This window comes from Chenopodium quinoa, unplaced genomic scaffold (assembly GCF_001683475.1).
Source record: "Chenopodium quinoa cultivar QQ74 unplaced genomic scaffold, ASM168347v1, whole genome shotgun sequence".
Lineage (NCBI taxonomy): Eukaryota > Viridiplantae > Streptophyta > Magnoliopsida > Caryophyllales > Amaranthaceae > Chenopodium > Chenopodium quinoa.
In genome coordinates, this window is record NW_018743014.1 from 208,257 (window position 1) to 235,724 (window position 27,468).

General features: G+C 38.5%; 1 protein-coding gene across 4 annotated transcripts; it reads right to left on the reverse strand.

Annotated features, from left to right (window-relative positions):
• Positions 1-17,564: 17,564 nt before the first annotated feature.
• On the reverse strand, positions 17,565-27,061 carry LOC110729830 (vacuolar-processing enzyme-like). 4 transcript variants are annotated; one of them, XM_021909603.1, is made up of 8 exons: positions 26,846-27,061; positions 26,609-26,770; positions 20,891-20,997; positions 20,635-20,694; positions 19,092-19,256; positions 18,852-19,008; positions 18,217-18,307; positions 17,565-17,881 (listed from the first exon to the last, which is right to left on the reverse strand). In XM_021909603.1, exons 2-8 carry the CDS (start codon positions 26,685-26,687, stop codon positions 17,722-17,724), a joined length of 819 nt encoding a protein of 272 aa, XP_021765295.1. In that variant the 5' UTR covers positions 26,688-26,770; positions 26,846-27,061; the 3' UTR covers positions 17,565-17,721. The 4 variants fall into 4 exon arrangements, with proteins under 4 accessions (XP_021765295.1, XP_021765298.1, XP_021765297.1 ...); XM_021909606.1 differs by having other exon boundaries at positions 18,222-18,307; positions 26,846-27,057; XM_021909607.1 differs by having other exon boundaries at positions 17,569-17,881; positions 26,656-26,770; positions 26,846-27,053.
• Positions 27,062-27,468: the final 407 nt, after the last annotated feature.

Consider the following 27,468-nt stretch of genomic DNA (forward strand, 5'->3'; position numbering starts at 1 on the left):
ATGTGGACCTATGAGCACACCCGCAAGGCAAGGTTACCGATATTTCATCACCTTCACCGATGATTATAGTAGATATGGCTATATCTACTTATTGTCGAATAAATCTGAATCCTTTGAAAAGTTCAAAGAATTTCAGAAAGAGGTTGAAAATCAACTTGGCAAGAAAATTAAAGCACTTCGATCGGATCGAGGTGGTGAATATTTGAGCCATGAATTCGACGATCACTTGAAAGAAAGTGGCATTCTTTCAGAGTTGACACCTCCTGGAACTCCTCAATGGAATAGAGTGTCCGAACGGAGGAATCGGACTTTGTTAGACATGGTTCGGTCAATGATGGGTCTTAGTGAACTCCCTATCTCGTTTTGGGGACATGCGCTACAAACAGCAGCACTAACACTGAATAGAGCTCCGTCAAAATCTGTTGAAAAGACTCCATATGAATTATGGACTAAGAAACCTCCTAGGTTGTCTTTTCTCAAGATTTGGGGATGCGAAGCATATGTCAAGCGATTAATTTCGGACAAACTTCACCCCAAATCGGATAAGTGTTTCTTTGTGGGATATCCAAAAGAAACCAAAGGGTATTACTTCTACAATAAATCCGAGAACAAAGTATTTGTTGCTCGTGATGGTGTCTTTTTGGAGAAGGATCACCTTTCCTAAAATGACAAGTGGGAGGAAAATCGAACTCGATGAAGTTCGAGAGGACGAGCAACAATGTCAACCTGACAAAACTGACAATCTAGATACTTTGGAAGCATCTGAGAAGATTGGTCAGAGTCAAACAGACAATGTAAATGCTCAACAGATTACCCTACGTAGGTCGCAACGGCAAAGATCTCAACCAGACAAATACCTCAGTATTGTCTTAACTGATGATCAGGACATCCTAGTTATGGATGGTGATGAGCCGGCGATATACAAGCAAGCTATGACGATCCCCGACTCTGCAAAATGGCAAGAGGCCATGAAATCCGAGATGGACTCCATGTCTGAAAATCAAGTCTGGGACTTGGTGAATTTGCCCGAGGGTTATACACCCATTGGATGCAAATGGATCTTCAAAGTGAAGACAGACAAAGATGGAAATGTATCGGTATACAAAGCTAGACTGGTGGCAAAAGGTTATAGACAAGTCCACGGGATTGACTATGACAAAACTTTTTCACCAGTTGCAATGCTAAAGTCCGTCCGGATTATCCTAGCGATTGCTGCATATTACGATTACGAAATATGGCAAATGGATGTCAAAACCGCCTTCCTTAATGGGATTTTGGAAGAAACTGTGTATATGACACAGCCAGAGGGTTTTGTTGATCCAGGCAACGCTGGAAAGGTTTGCAAGCTGAAGAAGTCCATTTATGGACTAAAGCAAGCCAGTAGGAGTTGGAATCTGCGATTTGATGAAGCCATCAGCAAGTTTGGTTTTATCAAGAATCCAGATGAGTCTTGTGTATACAAGAAGGTCAGTGGGAGTGATATTGCATTCCTAGTCCTGTATGTTGATGACATACTGCTCATTGGAAACAGCACAAAATTGTTGGAGTCCGTAAAGGGCTGGTTGGGAAAGTGCTTTTCAATGAAGGATTTAGGAGAGGCACAATACATATTGGGCATCAAGATCTACAGGGATAGATCTAAGAGGATGATTGGATTAAGCCAGAGTACTTACATTGATAAGGTACTGGCTCGATTCAACATGGAAAATGCCAAAAGAGGGCATTTACCCATGTCCCATGGCATAACTCTCAGCAAGAAACAGTGTCCACAGACACCTGTTGAGCGAGAAAGAATGAATCAGATCCCATACGCTTCGCTAATCAGATCGATCATGTATGCCATGATATGTACAAGGCCAGATGTATCGTATGCCCTGAGTGCAACGAGTCGATATCAATCGAACCCAGGAGAGGCGCATTGGACTGCGGCCAAAAACATCCTTAAGGAACAAGGATAAATTCCTGGTGTATGGAGGCCACAAAGAACTGGTTGTTGAAGGTTACACCGACGCTAGCTTCCAGACTGACAGAGACAACTTCAAGTCACAGTCGGGATATATATTCTGTCTGAATGGAGGAGCGTTCAGCTGGAAGAGTGCCAAGCAGAGCACCACTGCAGACTCTACAACTGAAGCCGAGTACTTGGCCGCTTCGGAAGCAGCCAAGGAAGCTGTTTGGATTCGCAAGTTCATCAGTGAACTTGGTGTTGTACCCTCAATCAAGGGACCGATAGACCTTTATTGTGATAATAATGGAGCTATCGCTCAGGCCAGAGAGCCGAGAGAACACCAGAAGGTCAAACACGTGCAACGGCGATTTCACATGATAAGGGAATGGAAATCCGAAGGTGAAATCAGAATTTGTAAGATCGGCACGGATGATAATGTGGCCGATCCTTTGACTAAACCTCTGCCTCAAGTGAAACACAACAAACACGTTGAGGCAATGGGAATCAAGCATTTTGGAGACTAGCTTTGATATTCCCTGTACAAGTGTTTTAATTAAACAGGGTTGATTTAATGTAAGACACTGTACTAAAACCATTCATTAATGGAGTAATTAATTTTTGTGCAAAATTATCATTCACTCCATTACTATTTAATTGTGGTTTAGAATTAAATAATGAGTCCATTCGATTTACAGAAATATTCAAAACAGGGTATCAAGACCATGTCTTGGATAAAGAAACACCTATTAAGTGAACATTGAATATTAAATCAAAAAGTATCCCTAATCGGGGTCATCTAACAGATGGACGATTGATGACCACAATGGATTAGTGTGTAGTATGATTTACAGCACCGTTTCTTGTGCTGCGAGGACGTGACAGTCATAAATCATTTGCACAAGTACAGTTTAGAACTGTACTGGATAAGACCTATGAGAGTACTTTAAGAAAATTAAATTTTGTCATAAGTACATTTCTCATTATGGCTATCGGAACTTATTTCCTCAGACCATGAGTACTGTGAAGTTTTCTTGTTTGAGTACTAGGCTCTTTGATGTTTCCTAACGTCTGCCGTAACTGGGGATCATAACGGGAACACTCGGGAGTCTATGTCCTCTTAGTAAGAAGAACTTACAATACAAGACTGGGATTGTCCCCCTACTAACAATAGGGAAAATGTTTTGTTGTTTAAAAGGCCGCTCGAAGAGTGAGACTGTAAAATGCATGGCCATGCTCAGATGGATTTTAGAAATCATCTGCTTATTTGACAGTCAAACTCGGAGATCGAGAAACACTTCTGAACGTAATAAGGATGACAAGGAATCTTACCTTATAATTCACGAAGAAACATTAAGTGACAAAGGAAATGAGCTATACACAATATGCACACTTCTCCGGAAGGACAAGTGGGAGATTGAAAGGAATGGTGTCCTTCCAGCAAGTGTATTATTCCGATAGAGGGTTCAGAATTATTACAGAGGTAATTCTTCAGTAAGGTCAAGTGATCGGAATGCCTAGGTGGAGGCCGCTTCCGATCAGTAATATCAGGATACAATTGATATTACAGCTTAATCTTAACTGAATCCTTCGGGTCGAACCCAATCGAATCTCCGATCCGAGACGTCGAATTAATCCGAAAGGATTTAATGAGTCGACAGAGTTTTACGAATACATACGTCGGAAATCGAGCTTAGGGCGTCGATACCGAGCGTCACAAAATCACAATCGACAAGCATGAGCGTAGCCATAGCTAGGCTAGGCTAGCTCATCGCAAACCTAGGTGCACCATGTGTGTGCTAGGCGCACCATGGTGTGCTAGGCACCATCGCAGCCTAGGCGCACCCTAGCAGCCCATCGCAAGCTAGCATGGGTGCCTAGGTGCGCATGGCAGCCATCGCAGGCCACACAGGCACCAGGCAGCCCATAGCAGCTAGCAAGCATGCTAGCGTGGTGACTGGGTGCATATGGCGCCTATCGCAGGCCATGGCATCACCAAGCGCACCATCGCAAGCACTGGGTGCTGCGTGCGTGCGTGCCTGGCCTGGCAGCACCATCGCAAGCACCAGGTGCTGGCATGGCTGGCTGCCTGGCAATGGCGCGCGATGTGCGTGTGCTTGAGTGCTAGCCTTCGCATGGCAGCACTAAGCATCGCAGCACATGCGAGGGGGGCTACGTGCCAGCTCGATGCTAGGGCCTGGCACTCGCAGCCTCGCACACTAGCCTCGCACAAGCAGCCTCGCATGTGATGCGTGCGGGCTGACAGTGCGTGGTGCGTGGCGCATGGCTGGTGCGTGTGCGTGCAATGCCTGGCTAGGTGCTAGGCAGCAGCGCCACGCATGCGAGTACGTGTACGTGCGCACATGCCTCGCATCAAGCACAAGCAGTGCTAGGCACTGGCTAGTGCTAGCGTAGGCATCGTGCTAGTGCGTGTGTGCGATGGGGTATGCGAATGGTGCGGGGGGGGGGGGCAGTGTGGCCAACATGCGTGGCTCGCTAGCAGCACGCATGCTGGGTGTGTTAGCAGTGAGGTGCGAAGAGTGAGTGCGTGGGCTGCTGGGGCTAATGCCAGCACTAGGTGCTAGCAGCGCCCAGCGCCAGCACGTAGCACCAGCACAGCCCAGCAGCAGCGTGCACTGGCTGGCTGGCTGGGTGCTGGGCAGCAAGGCACGCTAGCTGGCAGCCAGCTAGCACACCTTGACCCGGTTTTGGGCATGGTGTGTGGGGACCAATACATGGCCTTGGGGATCAAGGCAATGGTCCCCCCAAGCCTTGGTCCTCACTTGGCTTTCTTTATATTTGTGCCATGTGTCGATTTGTGATTGAGTTGATTAATTATTTAATTTTGGAATTAAATAATTATCATTTTACCAACTCTCCCACATTGATGGGAGATTGGAAATCAAGGGATCATTTCCCTATAAATACCAAGCTTGGTATTGGGATTTGAGACAACCTTGAGTGGAATTAAAAAGGCAACTCTAAGAAAAAGAGTAAACCTTTGATTCGTAAAACTCATAGTTATTTTGTCCGGGTCTCGACTAACCTTCAAGACTTAGGACGCTCGGGTCGGGTCGAGGGTACGATCCGTCGGAGATCTCGTCTTTTCGGGATTTTGAAGTAAGAGCTCTTTAGGAGCGAAGCACGCGTCAAAGGTTTAATTCTTGTCCTTAATCTTGTTTGATTAAGTTAATTGTGCTTGTTTAATTGCTTTAATTAAGGGGCGGGTCTTGGTGGGTTTCCTTCCGCGTAGTGTCGGGTCACTACGAAACCCTACAGTTTGCTCTTGCTGTCTTCTACTTTGCCTTTTGTTTCCTGCTTCCTGTTGCTGTTCTGCTATAACTGCTATGCTGCTGCCTGGTTGATGCCTGGTGTTTATGCTGCTGCTTCAGGCTGCTGGAAGCTGCTTCTCCTGCTCCCTGGTTTGCTGTTGGCTGTTATATACATCCGTTTTTTTTTTCTTATTTTTTTGTTGTTTGTTTGGCTTGGGTATATGTATTCTTGGGTATTAGTAGAAGTTTTTTATTATTAGTTTGAAGTGGTTAACATTTGTAGATCAAATATGATTAACTATAGAATTTTAGCTCTTAAATCATTTACAAGGGTGTTTTTCATGTTTTCTTATTATTAGTTTGGGTATTTGGAAAATAAATTTCCAAACAAACAAAGGAAAATGGGATTCTTGGAAAATGAATTTCCTTAAAAACAAACAAAGGAAAACTAAATCAAATTTGAGTTTTCCTCCAGAAAATGGATTTTCATGGAAATTCATTTTCCATTAGATTTGTTTCCCGTCAAAACAAACGGGTACTACTTTGTGTGCGTTTAATATTGTTCTCGCTGATTTGTGGACTTCTCCTATTCCTAGCATTAATGGGCATACATATTATCTTGTTCTTGTGGATGATAATACTAATTATGTGTGGACTTTTCCTCTTATAAATCTTAATCTTGTAAATCACTTCTCAATTTTCTGTCATACATTCATACTCAATTTTAAGCCCGTGCAAAGTACGAGTTCATGTTTAAATTACTCTATATTTGAGAACTTATATGTTACACCTTGAGTATTATTCTCTCTAAATTAATGTCAGTATAAGCCCTAGAGTACGTATTGAGTATCAATTAATAATTAACAAACACAAGGAGCTGAAATTTATTAGTATAATTTACAATGTACATGAAAATGGGAACAAAAGATATATATTCAAGTCATCAAATTCTAGGATTATCGTGTTAGGAAATTCGAGTTCTCTGTAGTTACTCGTTGGCTATACAAGTATCAATATAAAGACTTTGTCATAAGAATAGATTATAGGCTCCTATTAAAGCCTTATAACTCTGAAAACGGAAATTAGAAGAAATCAAGGATTAGAAACAAAAATAGAATAAAATAGAAATTAAATGACCATTCATATAATTCATCCGTACCATAATCTTTTGTGCATTTGAGTTTTTTTTTTTTTTTTTTTTTTTTTTTTTCACTATTTACATGTCGAGAAAATTTCTTATATATCTAACAATATATACAAATAAATATAGTGATGTGGGGTCTTGTTTGATTCGTATTGATATAACCAATTATTAATACGAAGTATTCAACTTTTATAACTTTTACAAATATGAAATTATAGACATTAGTGATATAAAATGTATATTGGGAAGCATATGAGCAATAAATACACAAATAATTATGGAACGAAGAAAGTAATATTAAAAGGCACGATCACAAGACACAATAGATAGTAAGTCCAAATAATTAGTAGAATTACAAGATCCAAAGGAGATCAAACACATGGTAGCAACATAAAGTGATGCTTTTCTAAAAAAGTTGCAAGATGAAGAGATTGAGAGTAATGATGTGAGAAAGAAATAACGAATAAACAAAGATAAAGGAAGGTTCGTTGAAAATTTAATTTGCCATGTGAAGATGACTTGCCACGTGTCTATATGAGTGAGAGTGAATTTGAGTGAGTTTTCTATGATCTTCATTTTAATATTAAGTATAAATATAGATATAAATATCGATAGATATAGATTTTTTTTTAATTTTTTTGATGGAATATATCAAATATTTCTTTATCTAAGTTTATTATATATAGCTTATAATGTGAATTCCTATATTGTGCACGCATTTGTGTGCGCCACAAACCTAATATATGCATCTATAAATAAATAAATAAATAAATAAATATACTAAAAGCAATGTTCACCCCTTAAAAATATTTCCCTCTTAAAATCCATTCATTTTCCCTCCCAATCTCCAGTTCTTTTTTTTTTCGTCTTTTTGATTTTTTAAATTTTTTTTTTTTAGTTTTTCAACAATTCTACGAACTTCTAAGTTCTAATTAAGTTATTAGAAACTTGGATGACTTTTTATTTTTTATAGAAAATTAAACCAAATTAAATACTACGTACATTCTTCTTTTATGGAATATCTTATGTACAAAGTTGGATATTGAGAATTGATTGATTTTGTCATAATTTTTCAGTATTACCTTTATAAAATCCTTATATTTCAAGATTCCCAAATGAAAAAAATGATTTTGAAAAATATTAATTGATTTATCATTTTTTTTTGTTTATGTCAATGGTTATTAATAATTGTGAAATACCATAGTATTAATATTTTACTAAATACTCCTTATGAAATTTCTCATTTAAAAATGAAAAATTCTTCATTTAATAATTGTGAAATATCAATATTATTAATATTTATAGAATATGTAATTTCTTAGTGGAAAATAAAGAATTCTTCATTTATTGATATTTGATAGATTGAACATCCAAGGATTTGCTCGAGGTTTTATCTAGTATAGTATGTATACTTCCTTCGTTTCTAAATAAGTGTTACACTTTGATATCTACGCTTGCCACACATTACTTTGACCATTAATAACTTTCATTAGGTATGAGTAAAAATTATACTTCCTCAGTTCTTTTTTTATTGCATCATAGGGGTTTGGGGGAAAAATTTGGTAGTGGGAAAAAGTAAGAGAGAGAAACGTAAAATTACAAAATTATTCATATAATGTAAAGATAAAATAAAAAGTAAGTGTGAAAAAGTAAGGGTATGTTGGGTATTTGCAGTGTAAACATAGATATTTTTTGTCCTAAAATAGAAATGATGCAATATTTGTGAAACTTCCTTAAAAGGCAAGTGATGCGATATTAAAAGAACGGAGGAAGTATAACAAGTTAATATTATGAAAGTATACAATGAGACGAATCCAACGACGTATCATATAGTAACAATTAATTTTATTTGCCACTAGATAATACATGGTCAAAAGTAGTGGGTGAACAGAGAAAAAGTCAAAGTGTACCACTTATTTAGAAATAGAGGAAGTATATATATTCATAACAATAGAATTTACATGTATTGACCAATTTAATAATATGATAATATGTTGATAATATAATATTGTTTGTCTATATTACAATTTAAGTGATTTTATATTATCAAATAAATTAAGTATCATAATCCGAACATTGATTGGGTAAGAAACTAGTTCTAATAATAATGACTAGGTTTATGGCGCACGCAATGCGCGCACAATATCAGGAATTCAAATTAAAAGTTATTACTCCGTTCGTTTCATTATGTTTTGTGCAAAGTGGTTTTTTGACACTATTTACACGTAAAGAGAATCTTTGATATAATTATCAATATATAAGAATAAATAGTCATGTATGTGGGGTCTTGTTTGATTCATTTTAATGAGTACATAATTAATATTCAATTGCTATAATTTTTACACACATGCAATTCTAGATAATAATGATATAAAATGTGCATTAGTTTGCGTAATGAACAGTAAATGCACAGAATATTAGAGCAACTCCAATGGTTAGGAAAAGGGACTAACTTGCAAATATAAAAAATCTTAAGCTATTAGCTATACCATTGTTGCACATCTTGTTGATTAGCTTTGTCAAGCAAATTAGCTTTGTAGAGCTAATTAACTTGGTAAATATTTATTAGATAAAAACTATTATTAAATTAAAAATAAATTAATTTACAACTAGCTTAACCATTGGAGCAACAAAAAGTTAGAATTGTTATAGTTTAAGAAGATGATGTGGCATGACAAGCTATTTAAAGAATTAGCCAGTTGTTGTAGTTGCTCTTATGAAACGGAGGGAATTTAAATTTTTAAATAAAAAGATAAAAAATATTTAAATGCAGGGTCAGTTGAAATTTGGTAGTGAAGTTAATTTTATTGTTACATAAAATGGACCAAATGGAATTTATTTTCCTTGTTTAGAGCTGGTATTTTCCTTTAAAAAATGAAAAAAAGGTAGTTATATAGAATTATTATTATTATTATTATTTAGTGGGAAGGGGTATTTTGATCCACTTACATTTGATAACCAAGCATACCCCTTCTCTTTGTATTCCACAAGTACTCCATAAACTACTTTCGTTTTTCATTGTAATATGTTTATCATAAATCAAACAAGATGCAACCTAGCTCTAAAGCCATAATTAACTTGAAATTACTTGTTACTAATTCTATAATGAATTGCACAAGCAGTCTAACAATCTACCTAGCTTCATTCACTTTCAGTAAAAAGAACCACAATAGATTGTGGTCTTGTGGACATACATTTGTGAATATTTTCTTGTCAATTATACATGGAGAACACAAAGAGCAAGTATACTACTTATAGTTACTCAAAAACTAACATTGAGAATCCTTTGCACACATGAATGAAATTTAAATTGGCCTTATGCATTAGCATAATAACATTTTACGCCTGCACACAAACTCACCATTAAACATCAATGTCTGTAGACAAGGAAACCTTGTGCTATCGTCTGTTTAAGTGTGTAATTACTCGCCTTCTTAATTAAAAATGTCATGCATTTAATTAGCTTCATTCCTCCATGCCTGCATTTAAGGATCATGTTGTCATATTTAATATCTTTTGTTGTCCCTTCCAACAGGACTTCATATCTGATTTGCTGTTCATGTTTAAACACCCAATTTTACCGTGGACACCAGCACGAGCATCATTGCCAGATTGTTGAGCCCTTCATGTCTTGAGGAACTTATTTTATAGTAATGTGCATAAGAGTATTTTATAGTAATGTACAACATGCCCTTCGGATCATGATACAGAATTGGTAGCGGAATACTGTATTCACAATTAAGTACCCCTACATGATTTTCACTGGAATTGACTAAGCACATTAGCTGGTATGTTCGTTGGGTGTTCAAAGACAAAGCAAAAACATTTGAAAACGGAGTTACTATTAAGATTAAGCCAACACCATTGAGCATACATAACAACGTATTCTACTGAATAATTTATCGGTGTATTCATGTGCAGTATGATAAGGATCAATTACAATAATCTTCTTAAAAATCAATTCAATTAGTTGGCAAGTTATTGAAAAGGAGACATTGTGAAGCATAGCTGACTGTTTTCCTTTATAAATAATGAGAAGCTGCCTGTCAACTAAGATGAGATTCCTTCTGTCTTCTTTACCTTTGGCATATATAGAGGAAGAAAGAGAGCAAATCATAAAACCATAACTTTGTATGTTGTACATTTTGAACTTTAGATAAACTGGCATCTTACCCTGTTTTTTCCATTTTTTCATCACAAACTCACTACATTGCAGATCATTTGGATGAGTTGATAAGTATCAGTGTGTCAGTGTCAATGAGTTGCTGAAGCTTACCCATATAATCGGAAAACCTTATCCCAAACTCAACTCAATAGAATTAGGTTGAAGAAGTGTTGGGTGGATCTATAAGGCTAGCTCTTCAATATTTGTGCCACAGTTTGAGATGTCACTCTTTGTTCTGTCAAACGAACATCTCAAAGACGTACAGTCAATGCTCTGAAGAAAGGTGTAATAATGAGCTCAACATTACTGATGAAATTCTTCAGTACCAAAAGCCCGAAAAACAACCTAGAAGTTGAACGATAAGTGCTTGAAAGAAATAGAGGAATTATAAAGGAAAATGATAAGATTGACGAGGTCAATTACACTGAGATCAAGTGGAAGGGAGTGCAAGCAATAATGACAGTTGAGTTGACGTCTTCAAGTCACATTGTCCTATTACATGGCCTCTCTCAAAAGTAGTCCATCAAAGAGCTTCAATAGAAACAACAACATACATCAGTGAGTCTGATTTTATTGATGTTACTCTGGAGTTGATGATCAGCCGGAAAAAATAAGCTAATGTTGATATGTCATTTTCATGATTTGTTTAGGAAAAGTATATGGTTCCTGAAGCTGGAAGAGAATGGGTGATGCAGGCTATCAATGGAAGCTGGAAAGCTCATAAATTCTTTACTAAGAAGAACTACTTCTTTGCATATCCCACTGATGCTTTAAGATGGTTTCATAAGCCAGACACAATTTTAGAACCTCAATTTAGAGAGCTTTTGCAATATTGGCATTCTAAAGAGGCTGAGGTATTATGTATATGGTTTTGAACTGTTTTTGTGCAATATTGACATAGTTTCATGACAAAAAAAGTCACTCTTTCAGTTTACTGTTTTTATGATCGCCTTTGTTATCATGATCGCCTTTGTTTTTAGGAGCTGTTTTTAATATAATCATGTTTATTTCTTTGATTAAGAACGTGAAGTTACTCTATGACGCATGTATTCCGTACTGGACCACCTCAGCTTTCATTGAATTGGTATTTGAAGAGACACTTTGATTGTTTCCTTGCATGAGAGGATATCTTCTCAACAATGTTTTTTAGAGTTTCTTTAACATGATTTTTGCTATCATATTTCCTATTGTATTGATATTAGAAAGTAGATACTTATTTGATATTTTACGTGGTTCAAATCTATAAATCTTGATTGTGTTTTCACATAGGAAATCAGTAAGATCAACAAAGACAATCGCCTAATGTTAGATGATATGCACACTATGGGCCGTAACTCTTACGCAATTTTACGCCATAAGTTGGTAAATAATTCATCTCATTTCTAGGCAATTTTATTATCTTTATAATCTTTATTTTACAATCACTACATGAGGCTTTCACCCTTGTCCTTTAATTATTTGTAATAATCACTTCAATTTTATGTATTTATGTTTCCACAGCAACAAGAGGATCCTGATAAGCAAGAACCTTCTCAAGCAAGGGTCTATAAGGAGTCAAGAAAGAGAACGGTGGAAGGAAATACCTTACCAACCATGAAAAAATAGAAGAGAATATTGTGAGTTAACATTTTAGATGTATGTTATATTTGTTTAATTTTGATAAATAATAATTAAGTAGGTGGCTTTATTTTCCTTAAATAGGTTAAAATGGATGCTTTGGAGTCTTCCCAACATGAAGATGGTAGTAACTCTAAGGACCCTTACTCCGAAGTGATTCCAGATCCTAAGCGCAAAACCCGTGTACGCCTACAAGGAAAAGGTGTAAAAAAGTCAGATTTGAAGAAAAAAGATAAAAAGTCAGATTTCATATTCCCGATAGAATTTTTAGAAAGTATGCAATCTCAATTAGTACAACAACTTGCACCAAGCGTAACAACTGCAATTTTGACTCAACTTCGGGATGCTAACCCTCGGATCAATCTTGTCATTCCTGATTTTGCAATTCCATCGGCTCCAAAGGATGCATCTAGTGCGCCACATCTTCTTGTTTGACCAAAATGGGCAATCTTCTAAATCTGGTGCCACAATTAATCAGGTCACATAAAATATTTTCTATTCCTTCTGTCTCGCTTTTGTTGTTTGCTGTTGACCTGTACCTATATTGAAATGTTGCTGCTGTTGATGTCTTTTTCTAATGCCCACTGTTACTTTATTGCTATTTTTTTTTCTTTATATGGTTGATGCTTTAGTTGTTTGTTGCTGCTTTTTATTGTTGTATGTTGTTGTTGTTGAGTTCATGCTTTTTATAGCCTGCTGCATCTCTAAATTATCAATCAATAAGGACATGATTCTTGAGTTAGATCTTGGAACTGCTGTATAGGTGACACAGAATTCAGTTTATCTTGGAAAAACTATAGGGGAAGATACCCCTGAATTGAAGATTGCTACTGGTGAAATTTGTGTGTTTTCGAAATAGTAAAATTGATATGTTCCTTACTACTTGTGTAGTTGTGTGTAGGCTGATACACAATCGGGTGGATTGAATCAGAATTAGATGGGCCATGTTAATCAGTTTTTGCTTCATTGATTAGTTACTACTCGTACTTTGCTAACTCCTTGTGTTATTGAAAATATACGGAGTACGAACTTGACCATATTTATAATATACTCTTTTAAATCTGTGTGTCCAAAAGAGATAAAGGGTTGTATTTTTAGGGACAGAGGGGAAGGGGATCCCATTGAAGCTCTGAGGCAGCTTAACATTACTCCAGTAATGGGTGGGAACATAGGGGAATTGCTGGGAGCCGTGACAGTCAGCACCCCACAACTTAAATGAAACTTTTGGTACCCTAGAATACTAATCTAGTTCAGGGCCTGACTTCAATTCTTGTTAAATTAGTTTTACTTGTTAAATCTTGTAGTAATTTAGTTTATGAAGGCAATATAGACAATGTGAATGTGATAGCTCTCTTTAGAGAGGATGTTGGGATGTTACGCTTTTTTTTGTTAACATGTGTTTCGTTACAGCTGGTACCCTTTTCCATCCCCATATTTCTAATTTTTGGTTGCATTTTACTGAAATTTATGATTATAGTTGATCTATTTGGAGATTTATTTGATTGTGTTAGAGTTGGTTCAATGAGTTTTTATTTCTTGCTCTAATATTGTCGAAGTTTATTGTATAGCTGAATTTATATATTAGGGGGATGGTTTGTTACTTGTGGGATGTTGTGATTTGCTATCAATATAGAAGATTTTTTATTTATTTTTTTTTTTGACAAGAGCAAATGTATTCATAAAATCAGAGTTTACAATCTACAAAACAAGAACTTAAACTTAAAATATGGCTTTTAACACTAAAGCCTTTACAACAACTTTTTAGACTAGAGACGAAAGTAAACTTGAATTGGCCGGATAAGTCGCAGATTAGGGACTTCTTACAAACCAAGGAGCAAAATCATACTACACTCCAAGAAGAGAGCAACGGAGGGAATCGAAACTGTTTGACCATGGCTAGCACTTCCTTACCTGGCGGAATCAACTCATCACCAAGTAAGGTCATCAAACGGGTCACTTGAACTAGTGACCTCCCAATCAATAGCTTTCCTTGTTGGCAAGAAAGCTTTGACAACGGTGAGGCTCGAGAAACCCCAAAACAAAGTTTAGGCGCCTGCTTCAGATAATAAGGATCAGGAGTAATGACCAAAAAAATCATTACATCCGAGGGAAGAGAAACCAAACCCATACCACTCCAATAACTTACACATTTCACCTTAGCCATAGCCAACTTCTTGTTCAAACCCCCAACAACCGCACCTGTAACCTCTCTTACCACTGTAAACACCCCACTGTCCTTAACAAAGGGGCTTAACTCCCACTGCACACAACCATCTAAAATACTATAGCCAAAACAACTAAATAGCCCGGAAAACAACCAAAGGGGGCTAAAACATACCATAACAAAAACTAAGGCAAGTAAACTCTGATAATTACTAAGAACAAACATACTAAGAAAGGGAACAAACTCGAGGAATGCACCGTCCAACCCGACAACCCGAAACCACTTACACTAGGAACCTCAAAACCATAGCCCTAACTTCACCGTTTTCGTCACTTACTACTCTTGACGGCGGCGTTAGACCTAGCCCTTCAGTGCAAGGACCCACGAAACCCTAACCCTAACTTTACCGTTTCCGTCACGGTCAAAAATACCGATGACCTTTATGACGGCGACGTTAGGCCTAGTCCTTAGACCTTGTTTCACCGACGGGGAGACCCTTTGAATAAACACAAACCTTCCACACAAAGGTGGGCAATGGCGACGGAGGAGGACGATCTACACACTCCCCTCATAACCTTCGAAATTTAGACAAGGTTCTCACCAGCACCTCCAACGGATTGAAATCCCCAAGATGAAAGAGGACCCCGATCCCCAAAATAACTACGAAGTCACCGCCACCCCCACCGCGAAACCCTAAATTCGACGAAAATTGGCCGGCCGCACCCCTTGACCACCAAAACTTGTCAGCCGGCCTTTAAAAAGGCCAACTAACCTAGCCCTGACCCCCGTAACCGCCTACCCAGCCACCCCGATACCAAAAACCACCAACAAGTCCGACGAGCGCGCACGGTGACTTTAGGTGGTTTTGGGGGTCAAGGTTGGCTGGGTTGGTGGTTTTGGAGGTCGGGGATGGGTTAAAGGTGGTGTACAGATCCAGCCGTTCGGTTTCGATGGGTAAGAGGGGTGGTTGGTCGGTTTCCGGTGAGGCTAGGGGTGGGGTTAGGGTTTGACGGTGGGGATAGGTGGCTGGGAATTTTTTTTGTTTTTTTTTTTAAATTAATTATTTTAAAATATAATTTAAATAATTTTTTAATAAAAAAAAAATCATATTAGCCATAAACCTAAAAAAGGTCACTATGGTTAATTTTTCTAAACCTTGGTGCCACTTAAGAGAGTTGGAAAAGAATTCGTCTTCCACGTAGAAAAGTTGAATTCATGAGACCGCCATGTAGAATTTCCCTAATAATTTAAGTACTAGATTTGACTTGTGACCGATCATACAAGTCATTAATTGACTTATACTATAATAACTCTCAATTAAATAAGAATTGACTTAATTAAAAATAGAATATATCTTAATATTAATTTTAAATATAAAAATTTTTGACTTTTGGTACCACAAAAAGACCTGTTATTCAATTTTGCTACCTCTAACAATTTTTTTTTTAATTTTACTACCACTAAAAATCACATAATTTAAATTTCACTACCACTTAACGGAATCCGTTAGGATTCCGTTAAGTTTATTCAAAAATTAAAAAAAAAATTAAAAATTAAAATGTTTATAAAAAAAAACCCCAGCCACCCTCAACTGCCCCCTCTCCCGTCAGCCACCCTCCCCCCTCCCCCCTGCCGGCGGCCGGCGCTTGGGCGAACGCCGGCGACCCCACCCCAAACCCTTTCCCCCACCAACGGACGACGATGATGATGATTGTATGATTGTAGGGGTGGTCGATTCGAACAAGGGGAAAATCGAAAATTTTTGACCTCTAATTCGACAAGTTGTGTCGAAATTGATTGAGGGCTTTGTTTTCTTTAGATTTCAATTGCAAAATCATGTAAATAATTGTTATTTTCGTTTTGAAATCAAAGAGTTTGATTCAAAAGTTCTTATAAACCCTAACTTTTTCCCCAAATTGATTTTGAATGAAAATCATCAAATTAATCCAATAAGATTGAAAATTGATACCAAAATCTTGTTTTGGGATTGAATTCGAACATCAAACGCTAGAAACTCCTGATTTTAATTCGAAATTGTTCGAATTTTGGGATGTTTTGTTCTCATGTTCGTCGAGGCACCGTAGGAGGCTGCGTGCAAGGGTTGCGCGCCATTCAAAGGCCGTCGGTGGTTGCGCCGACTCGCGTTTTTCCGGCAATCGTTGAGGCCGCGCGTTGGCTGGAATCAGGCTGCAGCGTGGTGGTGGCTGGAAGCTGTTCATGGCTGCTGCCTGCTGCTGTGAACCTGACTGTTGCACTTGATTGGGGAAGGAGGAGAAAGAGAGAGGCAGGGTTGAAGTGAGCCCCACAAACGGCTAATCTAACAATTTTCGTCAACTGTTATCAGTTTTAAAAAAACCTGATTTTTAGTGGTAGTAAAATAAAATAAAAATTGTTAGAGGTAGCAAAATTGAATAGCAGGTCTTTTTGTGGTACCAAAAGTCAAAATACCCTAAGAATTAAGAGGGTTACTTTACTTAATTTTTACTGTAAAAACATTTAATCAATTCACTAAGAAAAAAGAGAGTTACTTTAATCAATTAGAAAGAACTGACAATAAAATCTGCTTTACAACCACTAGGAAGAAAGAGAACTACTCTAATAATCAGAATACTTAATAAAACTAGTGTATTTCTATTGTTAAGGACAACTTTATCAAGTGTAATAAGCAAGCGACATCAAAGTTGTATTCATACAAATTTATGACCCACTTTACATTAATCTAGTAACAATGAAAAAGAAATGAGATGTTAAAAAAAGGCAAGTGTAATTAGCAAGGAGGGTTAAAAAGCCTAAAACTAATAATATTAAGGGAGAACCCATATCAAAGTATAATCATTCTTCTAGTCACTAGGCGAAAAAGGCAAATAGGCACCGGTTCAAACCCCCCATTTCGCACCGGTTTTGAACCGGTCCAGATTTGGGGGGTGCTAAAACCCCACAGATTTCGCACCGGTTCAAAACCGGTGGGAAAAATGACTTTTCGCACCGGTTCTATGGGTGAACCGGTGCCAAAACCTAAAATTTTCGCACCGGTTTTTACTTAGAACCGGTGCCAAAAGTCCCCAAAATTATTTTAAAAAAACAATTAGCACCGGTTTTTTTCCAAAACCGGTGCCAAAAATGCCCAAAAAAACAAAAAAAAAAAAAAAAAAAATTTTTGCATGTTTTTCACTTAAATTGTACCAAATACTTATATATAATCATAATATACATAACACATATATTTTCTTCAATATCTTGTAATATTACACTTTAAAAAACTGAAGAAAAAAAAAAACAGAATCAAGGTCTGGAGAAGCAGAGTCCTCGATTTAACAGCCAGGTCAACTTTCCTTTAGTAAGCTGCTGTTTTCTGTTGGCTGTGTTGCTTGCTTTGTGTCTAGTTGCTGGTTTCTGTTTGCATGGTGTGTTTAGCTATTGCTGGCTACTGCTTTCTGTTTCTGGCTGGCTGTTAGCTGTTGTCTGGTGGTGCTGTGTCTGCCTGGTGCTGGCTATTGCTGTTGTTTTACCTGTCAAAGCTGCTACACACACACACACTCCCTTCCATACAAGATGCATGCATGCTTTTTGGTTTCTGAAAGAAGGAAGAGGGAAGGGTTGTAAAGTAATTCTTAAACAATATTCAGTACATCACAAAAGTCACAGAACTGAAACCCCATCCAGAATAACTTGTTTATAGAAGAGATGCTAGTATAAGGTATACAATTGCTACTTATAAGTATCCACTGTTTTGGCAAAAAACGCATTTCTTTTTTTTTTTTTGACAAGAAAAAAAAATAAAAAAGGAAAAAAGAAAACAAAAAAAAAAAAATTCATTATACATTGATTTCCTTGATAAATTTGACGATAATCGTAAACCACTTCCCGCAATGATAAAAAATTGTATGTGGTGGACAGGGGGAGGATAACCTCACCAAGCTCTTATAGGTTCCAGAAGCATGCTTTTTCTTCAATGTATATATCAACTCATCAGCATAGAGAAATGGAGTTGTAGGCATACCTGAACAAGCACAACGTGTTGAAATCCATTTTTTCACAAGAAACAATATGATAAAAATTGATTGAGCACATTGGTGAGGATCCAACAATATGGAGTAGTAATGAAATTGAACATGACAAGTAACAGTCCTAGGGGTATGTTCATCTTCAAACGGTTGCACTTGTAAAACCATAAATCTTCATAAAATTAAATAATCATTGTGTGCTCACATTGATCTAGTACTAAACAAGGCATGGCATAAGAACATCAGGAGTCAATTCCACGTGTATTTAAGAACCTGCCAATGTACTACCTACTATATGAAGAAGGATTTTGTAAGGATAAGTCAAATAGACAACATGAAAGCACCTAAAAGCCAAGAGAGACTAGCCGCACAATAATTTCCATAATATGCTGTTACTCCCGGTAAATACTCAACACTCAAAAAGCTATAGTAGTACAATATAAGATATTGTAAGAGATTTATAATATAAACATTCAAAACAAACAGATTCCATAAACAACGAAAGTATTGCAAGAGAACTATGAGGATCAAAATACTAACCGAGCACACCAGCACCACCATGGTCCGAATAATAGATAAAAATATGATCATTAAGGCCACTATCCACCACCTTTCCACTGCCACCAGTAATAGCTTCTTTGTTACCAAGTAACGCTGCCAAAAAATTGTTGACAGTCACATGTTCCCCAGTATAATCCTGCCATACCACATCAAGCAGACGAGATTAAATTCTTCATAACATTCATTAAGTGACAATGGAAAGGGTGAACTAGAGAAAACCTTTGGGACTCCAGCGTAGACATCACTTCCATGGGGATTATTGATGATGACCCCGGGTCTCGGATTCTCCTCATGATAAGCGATGTCATCATACATGAAAACAATAATATTTTCATCTTTTAAACCACCTTTCTTCAAAATTTGGTAAGCATGACAAACGTCAGCCTGGACAACAGATTTAGCAACAATAAGCTGATTGTTAGGATAGGATCCACTAACTAACTCCAGAAAATTGTAAAATCAATCACAAGCACAGTGGTACATTACAATCACACAAGCAAGTTTAGGAATAAACTCACTCTTTAATAAGCATAGAGTTAGACATTGAAAAAGAACAAATTACACTTCTAGATAGATGAGAAGTCAGTTTTATTTTAATAAAATCTTTTCTTTTATGTCTATAAATGTTTGTCAAGTACTTAATCATAATTTGAAATAGTGTTTAAAATGGCCCTTATCTAAATGGCATTTAGTTCAAAGTATAAGAAAAAAAAATGATTTGTTGTTCCTTATTCTGGGAGTTGGCCAGAAGGATATTAGAAGTTGGAATTTAATAAACGTAGACCTCCATATCACCACTTCTATACTCCCTGTCTATTGTTCTAGCTAGTTTGATTAATACTCTTAATATTTTTGTCAAACTTAGAATAATAGGGTAAAAGTCAAACTACTCACGAACCAAAGTCGTCTGAAATGTTTTGTGGTTCTCGCGAATCTATTATCAATTTAAATTTCTAATCTACGAACAAGTTACAAGTTATCTTCAAAATATTATAGATCGAAATTGAATAATTAGATACGAGTTAATTTTATCAGATCTAGACGATGGAGGGCACACGACAAGGAAGGATAACATAACTTGGAAAATTTTATAAAATGAGTAGCTAGGCAAGGACCACCACTCAACAATCTTAACCTACCAAAGCATAATGATAGCTGTTACATAAGACAACAGTTCATATCAAACGGCCCAAAATGATATCTTAACCTACGAACTAAATGCCATTTACATAAGCACTAGTATGAAAAGGGCAGGATTATTTTATAAAAATATGAAAAAGAAAAAAAGCTGCTGAATTTGGATCATACAAGATATTGAACATAACCAGAATAATGTAGCTATGTCAGCATAGTCCATGTCATGAGCTAATAAAATTTGGGCTGGGAATTCTCTATTTTGAAGACAATGTCTTGATTGACACAAGGTTATTTAACAAAACAAGATAAATGTAGGTCATGTAGCTAGATCTGCATAGCCAAAATGATGAACAGCCAAGATTACAGTTATGCATCATCATCTAGCTTCACTTACTACCCAATGAGTATATAGCATTTATAATTCTACAGGAAGGTTTGGTAATTTTGGAACACCTATGATGAACAGCCAAGTCAAAACAATAAAAACTAATGAAAATCAGGAAATCAACATGGAACATGGTCATTAAGTCTTATTAAATTTACACGCAGAATAACAGCAGGAGGCCATTAGGAAGACAAATATATGTATTGAAAAGACATCAGAAAGAGCCACAGGTTCCTGTACCTTTATCTCATTAACAGCATGTTTCCTTGATGAAGGTGAGAACCTATTCACATATATAACCTGTAAACAAAAGTAAGCAGTCATGTTTATAATATAAGTGCAAAAGTCATATATAATTGAGCAAACATCAGTCACTAATTCATTGGCCTTCAGCGCAAGAGAGATTTCAGTTTACCCATAGGATGACATATAACTATACCAAGAACTTACAAGATACAAAAAATCAGGAAGAAAATTAAGTAAGTAAAGTCAATACCTGCATAGCTCTGATAATAGTCCCGACTACTCCAATGGTACCTAAAACAAGATAGCTCTGCAATCTCTCTCGCTGCAGGCCGTCCTTTGCGTCTAATCCAATGGTACCTGAAACAAGATAGAAAGATTTCAGATAAACACTCAACTTGAAATGCTGACAACATAATAAATAATTCGCTTGTAACAAAAGCAGGAAACATACACGCTGGGAATTAACATCACATAACTACTCCAATTACACAGAAAACAACAAAATTTTGCCATGAATATCCTCTAGTAAGCACACAATAGGAAAACAAAGGAAAACGCATAGGCAGGTTGTAGGCACGTGAAAAAAAAACAGGTCACTTTTTCAACTATGTATGGTCGACAAATCGACTCAACAAATAAATAGCATGAATAAAATCATAGCAAAAGTAAATACCAGTAAGCTGTCATGAGCCAACCCACACCACCACTACTCTATACTTACAGCAGAAGGAAGAAGACAAACACAGCAGCAACAAGGGCAGGGGAGCACTCCCCACCCATAACAGCAACCTGACACAGCAGCAACAGGGGCAAGGGAGCACTCTCCACCCACAACAGCAGCCTGCAACTCCACAGAGCTGTAACCGTTGGTGTCCTATTAGTCTCCTTTAAATTAATTCATGCTTTTGGGAAAAAGACGAATGGTAGTACATGTAGTAATTAAACCTAATTAGTATAGTCCTATATATATGAGAAGTTTAGGAGAGAGAAAGGCATTCAGAAAATTGTAGCCTGGGACTTGGAGACTTGTGGCCTAAAGTCACTAATTTTGTATTTCCTACTATCAATCAATCCGTCCTTCTCTCTAATTATCCCTTGAACTGTGTCAATTCCTACTCAATCCACGTAGTCCGTTGCAATTGGTATCAGAGCAGCCATGGCCCCGGCAACCGGAACACACACCCAACGAATTGAGGCGTTAGAAGAGCACATTGCAGAAATAGTCTCAAAGGTGGATGGGGGCGAGAACTCCATCCAACAAATTGTTGCCAGGACAATTGCGGAAAGCATGGAGAACCTCCAACGGTCACTCACCGAACAGTTCAGCAAAAATCAGGAAGAGGAGGCGAGGAAGAATCAGGAAGCCATAGAAGATGCCAGCCAGAGAATGGAAGGAAGGCTGAGTCGCTTCAGAGAAGACCAGAATGGGAAAATCTCACTCTTAATGAGCGGCCAGGAGAAGTTCTTTGAAGAGATGAGAGGAATGATGAATAGGGTGAGGGACCTGGGGAAGAACCCTATTGGCGAGGGGGAAGAACAGTTTTCCGACGCCGGTAGAATCAGAAACGAGCGAACAGGGTTTGGTATTGGGAGGTTCAGAATGGAGGACGAGGGTGACAGCGAGAACAGCAAGAGGGAAGGGGAAATTGGAAGTACCATAAATTGGAAATGTCGTTGTTTCAAGGAACCGATCCTGATGGATGGATCCTAAGGGGCGAACAATACTTCCATTTTTACCGGCTGTCAGAGCACGAGAAGATACAAGCTGCGGTGGTTTCCATGGAGGGCGACGCTCTCCAGTGGTACCAATGGGAGAGTCGCCGGTGACCGGTTCGTAACTGGGAGGAGTTGAAGGAGCGTGTGTTACGCCAATTCCGTCCGGCAAACTCTAGAACCCTTCATGAGCAGTGGCTGGCCGTCACCCACACCACCACAGTCGCGGATTATCGGCGGGCCTTTATTGAGAAGGCGGCTCCATTGATGGATGTGCCGGAGAGCTTGATGAAGGGGCATTTTGTCAATGGGTTGAAGGAGGACATTCGGGCTGAAATACGAATGCTCAACCCATTAACTTTGGAACAGGCTATGGATCTGGCTACTCGGGTTGAAGAAAGAAACCGGGTTAGTGGGCAAAAGAAAACGGGAGCCGGTTTCACTAAGCCTGGGCCCTTCTCTTATTTTAACCAAACTCCAGCATCTACCTTATTTAGTGGCGGAAGTGGGCCGACCCACTCACACTCTCAACAACCCACATCTTTTAAGGGGCCTGCTCAAAGTTCCAGTGGATCAGCGAAATTCCAGCCAACTTCTCCTTCACAAAAAAGAACAAGCGCAAGCTCCACCAGATTTACAGGAGAGGTGCGACGCCTAACGGAGAAGGAGCTGCAAGATAAGAAAGCCAAGGGGCTGTGATAAGGTGTGATGAGAGGTGGGGAATCGGACACAAGTGTAAATCCAGGGAACTAAGCGTGCTTCTTGTAGAAGAAGAAGAGCAGGAGGGTGATGGGGAATTAGCGGCGATGGAGGCTCCGGAAGAGGAAGAGGAGTGGCCAGCGGTGATATCCATAAATTCTCTAGTGGGGATCACGAATCCGAAGACCATGAAGCTGGTGGGGAAAATCGGTGGGCTAGATGTGGTGGTCATGGTCGACCCCGGGGCCACACACAACTTTATATCACTTCACACAGTATCATCCTTGAAAGTGATGGAGGAGTATGCTACGGTGTTTGAGACGACGGAAAGGTTGCCACCCAAGAGGGGGCACGAGCATAGTATCATCCTCAAGGAGGGTACCAATCCAGTAAGTGTCCGGCCCTATCGGTACCCCCAATTTCAAAAAGATGAGATTGAAAAGCTCATAGGGAAATGTTGACGGCCGGGATTATCCGCCCATCTACTAGCCCCTTCTCGAGTCCAGTCCTTTTGGTCAAAAAGAAGGATGGCTCGTGGCGTTTTTGTGTTGACTATAGAGCATTGAACAAAGAAACCGTTCTTGACAAATACCCCATACCGGTGATTGATGAATTATTGGATGAGTTGTATGGAGCTCAAGTGTACTCCAAGCTAGACCTTAAAGCCGGTTATCATCAAATTCGAGTGAAGCCGGAAGATACCCACAAAACGGCGTTCCGTACTCATGAGGGTCACTACGAATTCCTTGTGATGCCTTTTGGTCTCACAAATACCCCGGCTACGTTCCAATCCTTGATGAACGAGGTATTTCGACCTTATTTACGCAAATTTGTACTTGTATTTTTTGATGACATTCTAGTGTATAGTGCTAGTAGGGAGGAGCATGTGAAACATTTGCAGGCTGTACTGGCCACTCTCAAGGACCACCAACTGTTTGCTAATCGAAAAAAATGTGAGTTTGGAAGGGAAAGGGTAGCTTACTTGGGCCATATTATTTCTAAAGAAGGGGTGGCTGTGGACCAGGAGAAAATCTCAGCCATGATAAATTGGCCCATACCCAGAACACTAAGGGATTTGAGGGGGTTCTGGGCCTGACAGGCTACTACAGAAAATTTATAGCCCAATACGCTTATATAGCTCATCCACTTACTGAGCAACTAAAGAAGGACAATTTTAAGTGGGGCTCAGAAGCTACCACAGCCTTTGAAGAGCTCAAGAAGGCCATGAGTAGTGCCCCCGTATTAGCCATGCCAGACTTTGCTAAAATGTTCGTGGTGGAGTCGGATGCATCGGGTTTTAGGCTAGGAGCGGTTCTGATGCAGGAGGGAAGGCCGATTGCTTTCTTTAGCAAGATGTTGGGGCCTGGTGGTCGGAGTAAATCAATCTATGAAAAAGAGTTGATGGCGGTGTGTTTATCGGTGCAAAAGTGGAAGCATTATCTGTTGGGCAGGAGGTTTGTAGTTAGGAGTGATCAGCAGAGCTTGAGGTTCATATCTCAACAGCGAGAGGTGGGGATGGAATATCAACGGTGGATACGGAAACTCATCGGTTTCGATTTCGAAATATAGTATAAACCTGGGGTAGCAAATTGAGTGGCTGACGCCCTCTCACGAAGGGGCGAGGAAGGTACGGAGTTAGGGGCCATGCTCACCAAACATACGGTGGATTGGGGGGAGTTGGAGAAGGAGATTGAAGAAGATAAGTTGCTACTAAAGGTGAGGCAAGACCTGGACGGGGGAAGGGAAGTTTCTGGGTTCACCATCGATCATCAGAAACTCTTCTATAAGGGACGACTAGGGACGACTGGTGATTCCAAAAACTCTTCTATATGAAAAGACCTGCCAGAAGTGGAGGCTACTTGGGAGGAGGAGGAGACGATTAAGTTACGGTTCCCTGACTTCCACCTTGAGGACAAGGTGTGTCTTTTGGGGGTGGGTAATGTCATGAGCCAACCCACACCACCACTACTCTACACTTACAGCAGAAGGAAGAAGACAAAGACAGCAGCAACAAGGGCAGGGGAGCACTCTCCACCCATAACAGCTGCAACCTGACACAGCAGCAACAGGGGCAAGGGAGCACTCTCCACCCACAACAGCAGCCTGCAACTCCACAGAGCTGTAACCGTTGGTGTCCTATTAGTCTCCTTTAAATTAATGCTTGCTTTTAGGAAAAAGACGAATGGTAGTACATGTAGTAATTAAAGCTAGTTAGTATAGTCCTATATATACGAGAAGTTTAGGAGAGAGAAAGGCATTCAGAAAATTGTAGCCTGGGACTTGGAGACTTGTGGCCTAAAGTCACTAATTTTGTATTTCCTACTATCAATCAATCCGTCCTTCTCTCTAATTATCCCTTGAACTGTGTCAATTCCTACTCAATCCACGAAGTTCGTTGCATAAGCCCAAGTTTGCAATGCGATTTTGTAGTGCTGATAACTTTCCGAAACATCTGAGCAGGAACGACATGCACCCATGCAACATCAGATTAAATAAGGGGAAGTTAGACATGTTTCCCTTAAACTTCAAGGTCATTATCACCCAAAAATGCCCAAGGTCCTTCAACACAAGTAGTTACCTCATCCATGAGAAGTAATCCCCATCTCTATTTCTTATTTCTTCAATAATCTTCTCAGATTCTTCAGAACGTTTACCATCAAAAGCAATCATGTTGTATGTTGTCACAACTACTCCAACATCCCATGGAACCCCTCTTTACTAGCAATTCTCAACAGAGCATCAGATAATTGTGGTCAGTCAAGTCCAAATCTTCCCAATACTGAGCACAAGGTAACTATAGGCTGACCATTCCTACTAATTATACCCAAACAGAAGGTTACTCTGTGCTACACTTTTGAGATTTTGCTTCCAAGTTGAAAGAATTGCTCACTGTGTTATCACATTGAATAGAAAAGGCTTTGTCTTACTACCTTGAATGCTAATTTTCACCTTCCTCTCTAATCATTTGAATTGCATATAAGACCACTCGTTGCAAAGCTCTTAAGCTGAAGAAAGGAAATATCTTGTTCATAGGTGAAACTTGCACAACAACCTACCCTCTACAACTTTATGTGTATTCTACGAATCCCATAATGATTCTACGTATCATATGAAACAATGTAAATATGAACAACTTCATCAAGTTCAACAAAAAGCCAATCAACCAAAAAGACCAGTAAACAAACTAAGAATCCAGGAAAATAAACACCTCAAGAAATATAAAAAAAAAGTAGGATTACCCTTATCACAAGCATTCTCAAAATTCACAAAGACATCAAGCTTAATCAAACTTATGCTAAAGTTGATGATATTCATGAAATTACAAATTTCCTTCCGAAATTTGCCGGATTTCTTAACACTATAAGATGAAATCAAAGCAAAACATTATAAACCAAAAATTTAAGGTCCAAAAATCATATTAATCAAACCATAATCAGATTAAGGAGAAAAAACAGGAAAACAGAAGATACCCATAAAAAAAAACATCAAAACAAAACAACCCACAAGATAATTTCATAAAAAAAACACAAACAAAGCCAAAAATTTCATTACAAACCCAGAAAAAAGGAAGAGTATTCGCAATTGCGCAATAGCCGAACCCACCAAATCCACCAAAGACGCAATTGCGCCACCATGAAGAGTATTCGACAAAAGAAGATGAAGCCAACGATTTTAGGTCGCAATAAGGCCACCACAGCCACCACCGCCAAACAAAACCCTAAAAAACACCTCAAGTTAAAAACAAACAAAACCCTAAGATCGAATGCAACTGAAAAAGAAGAAAGAGGAAAACCTTGATTGATGGAGCACAACTGAAGAGCTCCACAATGAAACCGGGGAAGGGTGTATAGGTCGTAATAAGGCGATCAAAAGAGAGAAGAAAGGAAAGGAGAGAGAGGCAGATGAGTACGCTTCAATGGAGGAGAGAGAATGAGAGAGGAGGAAAGATCGAGGGGTTTCAAGAGAAAGAAAGAAGGTTAAATTATAACCGGGTTTTTTTTTTTTAAAAAAAACAAGAGTTTTCGCACCGGTTCAAACTGAACCGGTGCGATTTACTCACTTTTCGCACCGGTTTTGTAAGAACCAGTGCGAAAGCTGCGGTGCCTTATTCATTTTTTCTACTAGTGAGTGTTTTAAGAGCCACCATCAAATAAACAATACAAATCAAGATAAAGCATATTTGCAGAAACTGCTTGCCTCAAACCCTTCTCATATGAATTACGTATTCAGACCCAGACTTCTAAGCCTCTTTTAAAGCCCTCAATGCAACTATTAGTCACACACACAGACAATGATACACATCTCAAAGATTGAATAACAGTAATTTCTAATAATTTATGTTAAATCTAAAGGCTTTGGGTGACTTCTTTAACTAAATAGTAAATAGGAGAGCACATTGGAGTAAAAATGCCTAAC